A 7,500-nucleotide genomic window follows, 5' to 3' on the forward strand; every position below is an offset into this window, starting at 1 on the left:
TCCTAGTTGGCTTGATAGCTCAGTTGGTAGAGTACTGCACCTGCATCGCAGAGGTCATGGGTTCGAGCCCCGTTCAAGCCTGAATTGTTTTCAGGCTTTCTTTTCGCAACTGCTTAAGTTGCGTACTAACTGCGAGGATCTTTCTTCTATCTCATCTTTCATCTGCAGTTCAAAAGATAATGTTTCATATATTCATGTTCACAGAGGTATTTTGCGCAATTTTTGACTGTACGGAAAAAGCAGTAATAATAATCTTTATTGAGATGAATTTTCTTATAAAATACGGTTTTCAAAGAGGATCTAAAAAAAAAAAATACAAAATACACACAATTCGCAAAGACATTAAAAATCTAAAATATGCAAAAACTATTATAATGTACAAGATATCAACTGAAATATATTTAAATTACAAAGTTAAAAAGATGACGTTTAAAAATATTTAGAATCACGGATTGACTGATTGCCTGGCTAAGGGAGTCAAAATCCTTGATGGCATGCAATTCTTTAAATTACAAAATTAAAAAGATTACGTTTAAAAATATTCAAATTCACGGATCGTCTGATTGCCTGGCTAAGCGAGTTAAAATCCTTGATGGCCTGAAATGCAGTCCGTTGTTTGCCCCAATTCCTCTTGACACTTGGGAGTCTGAGATTCAGCTTAGTTCTGGTATTATAATCATGTTGTTCTTGCTGTCTTATAAAGTTCATATCATGCTCAACGAGTCCATTTAAACACTTATACACATAAATACATCTTCTCTGTAAACGCTTTTTCTTCTAATGGAACACACTTAAGAGTGGCAAGCGCATGCGTAGCAGATGAATAAAGAGGTCTGTCTAAAATTATTTTAGCAGCCTTATTCTGCAAGACTTGCAAACTGGTCATGAAGGTTACATTATGCTTGTCTCCGCAAACAAGGTCTGCATAATCAAACCAAGGCATGACAAGACTATTATAAAAAAGAAGGCGCGCACTAAAAGGTAATAAATGCTTAATGTGATTAAGGAGACCAAGCCTTTGATTAATTTTGCCAGCAATGTATTCAACATGATTTGTCCATGTAAAATCAGATGATATAAAAATTCCAAGGTATTTGAAGCTGTTGACATTATTTACATTGTGGTCGAAGATTGATACTGTTAGAGCCCTTTTGCTTTCCAGTTTCCTATCACTACCTACAAGCATACATTTGGTTTTCTCGAGATTCAAAGTTAGCTTGTGATCGTTTAGCCATTTCGCTACGGCCAACAAGTCGCGATTTAGCTTCTCACTGAGCTCCTGGAAAGATGAACCGTAACAGTAAATCACGGTGTCGTCTCCATAGAGAGACGCACAGCAGCATTCCAGAATGCTTGGAAGATCATTGATATAAATGACAAACAATAAGGGGCCTAATATGCTACCCTAAGGCACCCCGTGAGTTACTGGCAACTCGTTAGACATCTCATTCCCACAAGATGTACGCTGTTTTCGGCTGTGATATAGGAACGAAACCATTGAAGCGAATTTCCAGACAAACCATACGCCGATAGCTTAGACAATAAGATCTGATGATCCACCGTGTCAAACGTTTTTGTTAGGTCCAAAAACACGGCTCCAGATTGAGAAGGACTTCGTCGGCAAAGGATGTCAGAGCAGATATGGTGGACAGTCCCTTCCGGAATATGCGGAATAAAGCAGATCTTAGCAAGGGTTTTTGAAATCCAAAAACAGAGCTTTTCGGAGATGATGAAGCAACAATCATTAAAAAAACTTTAAAATACATAATAATTTTTTTTTTCTTTTTTTTTTGTGTGTCGGTCACCTACCCTAGTTTTGCATATTTTCCTAGCTGTACTAGACTTTTTATGCTTTGGAATAGAATTTCGTTGCGTGCCCAATCACAGACGCTCCGTTAGTTTTGTAACTGCGTTTCTAGCTGCTGTTTCTGTTTCAGTCTTTTTGAATAGCACGAGTTTTATAATAGAATAAGAATTTTTCCAATTTGATTAGCTTTCGCGACAATGTAAACGTTCGCCGTGGTTCAAGGCAAAACAACTTTTCGTTTGGTTTACACGCTGATATTTCGGTCGGAAGTGTTTCCAAGTGGAGAAAAAGGAAGTCGAAATTGTCTGCCTTTAGCAGCTGAACACCCTGCCGCCTTCATGTTTTTTTTTTTTTTTTTTGTCCCTTGTACTAGGACCTTCCGAGCGAATTTAGTTTACCTGGTGCTAGGATCTTCCTATCTCTCAGCTAGTAAGATCCTATTTTTAGAAAGATGCCAGCGTTAGGCCCGAGTACAATTTTTTGTATGTACACTGAATACAGAAAACATATGATGCTTGGATGATCTGCGTTCGAGGATCTTCCTTTCTTCGTGTAAACAGCTCCTAAGTTGATTTTGTTAGTTGCGATCAAACTGTGCGGATCCTGCTTTGTGTGATTCACTGCTGTCCATGGACGTCTGGTTGTAGCTGATCCCGAGGGTACCATGAATTTGTGACAAGATTACATTCCCGCAGGCTGAGCGAGTTACCTAGCTAAGTTTCAGCGAGTGAAGTGAGTTAGTTTTCCCGCCGCTGTACTGTGGAAGTTACTGTTTCTCTCCCCGACGCTTGTAGTGGAAAAACCTATTATCACACCCTTATTGGAGAAGCATTTTTATTTTTCGACGCGGAACCTGTTATCGTATGTGCTCAGTGTTATTTTTTCTTATTTTTCTTTTATTAACAGAGTTCAGTGATAAGGTAGTTCGGCCACTGTACAGAGATTCGAGTGTTGACGGTTCGCGCGTTCGCCCCTCAAAACGAACTGAATCCCTCTGATGATTCGCCCTGATGAGGGACTAACGCTCGAAACGTCAGATGTCGTATTTCTTTACGGTGGCCAAATTACTTATCTTTTGATAAGACCAAAACATCCGTTTCTACTCCCCACTGACAAAGTACCACAACTTATTTACAAACTAACTTGTTACGATTTCTTCTTACTCTCATCTTTTAACTGACTACAGGTTGCCATCGCGTTTTGGCGTGCCATGGGTGGAGGCGAAGAAGAAATTGCTGGGCTAGGAGAGGACGATGACAACTCGTAAAAATAGTCTGCCCTGAACAACAGTCCTTTGTCTGGCAGACGTTAAAACTGTTTGTCATGTAATATATTAACATTCCCGAGTCAACATTCGGTGATTTATGGGATGTCATGTAATATAAGCTATTGTCAGAAAAGCAAAACCTCGCTGATATGGGGTAGCATTTACCTGAATATCAGGTTTAAGTCCGTTTAAGGGGAGAGGAGAAAAGTCATACTCAGGTTAGGACAGGAGGGACAAAGCAGAGTATCCGAAGGTCGTCTTAGTATTATAACTAGTAAGGTCTTGAATTGGACATTATTTAGAGGCTTCACTGACACCATTAAGTGTTCCTCAGCAAAACTGACTTAAACTCATATTTAAGTTGCATCAGCATTCTTTAGCAATCATTCTTGAAACATGTTTGTGTAGCTTATATGAAACGTTGTAAAACTGTAACAGAGAAAACACAGTGTTACATTACATAGCACTTAAAGTTAGTAGAATTCTAAGAACAACTCCCGATATTTTCAGCCACAGCAAACGCTTACTACTAAAATAAAGTCTCTTTTACCTAATTCCTATTTTGCGAAGTTTGAAATGCTCTTCTGGACAACCTTGCTAGTCTCTTTTTGTATCAAACGACTGAGCTTTTGACGTCATTTTACATCAGCCAATTTAGATTCAAAAGTTAGAAACAAATAAACCTACCTGCCCATCCCAAGCACCACGGCGTCTTTGATGTTTTTGCAAACTGGAAAAGTTAGGGTTGCTCTAGGAAAAGTGCTTTGTTGATAGCTTTTGTCCGCAAAGTAACCAAATTTTCGCAAACGTTTGCCAAGTGCATTTCTTAAACCGGATACGTCCAATTGGGTAATAGGGTAATTGTATTGTGCTGAAATTGACCTTGGACTTGATTGCACTTGATTTATCGTATCAAATAAAGTTATGTGAATTTTCAAATTTAAGTCGCTTTGAGGTTAAACGAGAGTAACATCGATTCTTTTGTATTTTTATATCATTTTTATAGTGTTCATGGTATTGCAATTTTGGAAGAATTTGTAAAGACAACTCTTCGAAATGGTGCTTCCATTTTCAAACTGACTGGTCCGGCCAGCTAGCCAGAGAAAATTAAAGGTTGTTCTGAGCCCCTCTGGTAACTTTGCAAAAAATGCATCTAAACATACTGATTAAAGTTCCATAATACTAGTATCAATCAAAGATTATAGTGCGTCGACTTAGGCCCTTAGGCACCTAACTGGGTTGCATAGATCATGTTAAGATTACAGGAACCTGTTAGTATAGTTACAAAACATTAGGTTATTGTCTGGGAACAATTGTTAACAGCCGTATTATCTTAGAAACGTTTTATGCAACCAGTCCCAGGTGTTTACAGGGCATCCTACCAAGGATGCAGCGTGGGTACGGTCGCTCCAGTTACTTCTTCTTAACTTCTCCAGTTAATCCTATCCGATATACAATCCTATCCGATTTGCAACCTCTTTTCTCGATTACTCGCGCTCAGGAACATGTACAGAGGTAGGCACTGGGTACGAAACGCGCTGGGCATGATGGACCGTCATAATGCTATTGTGACGTTGCAAGTTGGAACCGACATACAACCGATACAGCCTCTTTTCTTGATTTCTCGCACTAAGGAACGCGCGCACCGGGCATGATGGACAGTATTGACTCAACGACTCTATTAGAAAGCGTCTCCTTCGTCGACGCAAAAACGTGGGGGTCACTGAGCTCATTTTTTTTTTAGTTATAACCCCTTAAGGCGGGGTTATAATTCTGTAAGTGATGTTACTAAGCGCGCGCTAGGGTTGTGGTAAGCAAATACTATCGATCCCTCGATTTAAGGTGTCTGAATACAGTTTTCGCCGGTTTCAGTTAGTGACACTATTAAGCGCGCGCTAGGGTTGTGGTACGCAAATACGGCGGTCGATAAAGTGATGCCTCAATTTCACATGAAATGGATAACAAAGTTAAGTTTTGTTCTTAAGTAACTAAGTTTCTCGTTTCTGAACTCTTTTAATTTTCTTTGCGAGCAAAAAAGTCATTCACGAAGACCTTTTGCATGCTTTTCATCTTTGCCGTGTAACCCAATTAAAGCCACGCATGCGCATTTGACCAAAAATTTGAGACGGGGTTGTTTTCGTGGAAATGAACTGTTTTCCAAGAAACCGCTCATTAGAAATTCTTGGCATTTGGCATGAAAATAGTTCCCTAAAAGCGTAACTCGCCTACAAAGAGAAACCTAAATCTAACAGAGGGTATCTTCACAAAACATTAAAATGCAAAATCAATATTTACAGGAGATCTCTCTGTTAAAATTACATGAAAGTAGTGCAACTGTGTCAGTGTTTTGTGAGTTTTTCTGGATACAAAAAATGGAAAAATTCTAATGAGTGCATTCTCTAAAAATAAAGGAAACCTACTATTTATGGAGGTTAAATAGTCCGCTGCGTTGCCATGGAAACGGTACTTAGCTCAATAAGACGTACCAAAATACATTCCTTCTTAGTACCATGCCCATTTTAGGCGTCCAGAAGTACATAGTTTCCAAATAACGTCTTCTAACACCTGTACACTAGAAAACTGTATTCGGCCACCTTAATTCAAAATGGATCACAAAGGTGAGTTTTACTCTTAAAATAACTCAGTTTCTCGTTTGTGAATCCTTCATTTATCACCGAACAAAGAAAGTGAGTTCACAAAGAGCTAAACCTTTTTGCACGCTTTTCATCTTTGCTGAGAAAACCTAATTAAAAGCCACGCGTGCGCATTTGATCAAAAAATTGTGACTGGTTGTTTAAATGGAAATGAACTGTTTGCTAAGGAACCGCTCGTTACAATTTCGTAAAATTTGACAATACAGTAGTTCTCTAAAAGCGTAACTCGCCTACAAGCAAAAACCAAGTGCAAAACCAACATTTACAGGAGATCTCTGTGTTAAAATTATGTGAAAGCAGTGTCACCATGTCAGCATTTTGTGAGTTTTTCTGGAAACAAAAAAATGGAAAAAATCTAAGGAGTGCATTTTCTAAAACTTAAGGAAAACCATTTGTGGTTGATTAATACCTTGCTGCGTTGTCATGGCAACAGCACCTTGCGCAACAAGAAGTGTCAAAATTTATTGCTTCTTGGTTAATCTTGCACCATGCTAATTTCGGGTACTCAGAAGTACGTAGTTTTTAAATAATGTATACTGGAAAACTGTGTTCGGCCACCTTAAAGGTAAAATCAGGGCTGTTTTTAACAGGTTATACCATTGTATGGTAAGCATTATGTGAACAAAATCAACCTGCTTGTTTTTGGTATCTTTATATTTGTATCAAGTGATAAAGAATCGTTCTATTAATCTGTCAAAGTATAAGTGTTGCAAAATGTTAGGAACCAGTGCCAGCCATCTCAAGGGACCAGCCGAGAAAGGACAACAGCCCTTCAGGACTCAAAGGGAGAAAGGGAAGACAGCGCACAGGGGTCAACAGTCATCTGGTGAACCAGTCATGTGGATGAGTGAGTGTCAGGAAGCTTTGGAGCAGCTCATCACTGCGATCACCAATCCACCAGTGATGGTTTATCCTTATTATTCTGAACCATTTATTGGAATCCAATTTATTCTGCACACTGACACATCGGGGCAGGTGCAGAACTGTATCAGAGGCAAGATGGGACATCAAGTCTTACTGCTTTTGGATCTCGCACTCTGACGACTCCAAAAAGGAACTACCATCTTTATTCCAGCAAACTAGAGTTCTTAGCCTTGAAGTGGGCTATAACTGAACTATCTATACTATGCGCCAGATTTGACAGCGTACACAGATAACAATCCTTTAAGCTATGTGCTGACCTCTGCCAGGCACAACGCTACAGTTCACCGCTGAGTAGCAGATCTTTCTGATTTTAACTTCACTATAAAGTACTGTCCAGAAACTGCAAATAGAGATGCAGATGCATTATCCAGGATGCCGATTAAACAATATTTCAGTGAATGCAAGGAAGAGGTTGACCCTGAATGGATCGAAGCTAAGGGAAAAGCTATGAATGTTCAACGCAAAGGAGAGGCAGTTTGGTTTAAAGTCAGAGGCTCCTCTGGTTTAAAGTATTTGCCAGTAGCTATAGGTCTAAAGGAGTGAAGCACGTCATGGATGTTAAGGCTTCATTGCGGGTGCAACCTATTACGCCCAAAAAGCTCTACCAGGCCCAGAGGGAAGACTGGCCAATGGAAAAGTGATTGAATATAAACAAAGTGACAAACCACAACACAACCAGCAAGACACGCAGAGAGCACCATCTCTCTTTTGGAATGGAAGAAACTACACATTGGAGAAGATGGAAACCTCTGTCCCCGAAGTGACTGAAATCTACAACTTGTTCTTCCCTCTTAGTTTCATAGGACAGTGTTCAGAGAGTTACATGAAGAAATGGGACATCTGGAAGG

General features: G+C 39.5%; 1 protein-coding gene, 1 non-coding gene and 1 pseudogene across 2 annotated transcripts in view; 2 read left to right on the top strand and 1 right to left on the bottom strand.

Moving 5' to 3' along the window:
- LOC146477085 (uncharacterized) overlaps nucleotides 1–2,987 on the bottom strand; it is a 4,124-nt pseudogene extending 1,137 nt beyond the window's left edge.
- LOC146477084 (alpha- and gamma-adaptin-binding protein p34-like) overlaps nucleotides 1–3,628 on the top strand; it is a 36,080-nt gene extending 32,452 nt beyond the window's left edge. The window contains exon 9 of the mRNA XM_085114123.1: nucleotides 2,994–3,628. Within this exon, the coding sequence (XP_084970249.1) occupies nucleotides 2,994–3,074 (81 nt within the window). The 3' untranslated portion in view covers nucleotides 3,075–3,628. The remainder of the gene's footprint in view (nucleotides 1–2,993) is intronic.
- On the top strand, nucleotides 9–81 carry Trnaa-ugc (transfer RNA alanine (anticodon UGC)). The gene has a single exon. It is a non-coding gene; the product is annotated as a tRNA-Ala (tRNA).
- Nucleotides 3,629–7,500: the final 3,872 nt, after the last annotated feature.

Source organism: Pavona decussata, unplaced genomic scaffold (genome assembly GCF_977016875.1).
Source record: "Pavona decussata unplaced genomic scaffold, jaPavDecu1.1 SCAFFOLD_72, whole genome shotgun sequence".
In the NCBI taxonomy this organism is placed as follows: domain Eukaryota; kingdom Metazoa; phylum Cnidaria; class Anthozoa; order Scleractinia; family Agariciidae; genus Pavona; species Pavona decussata.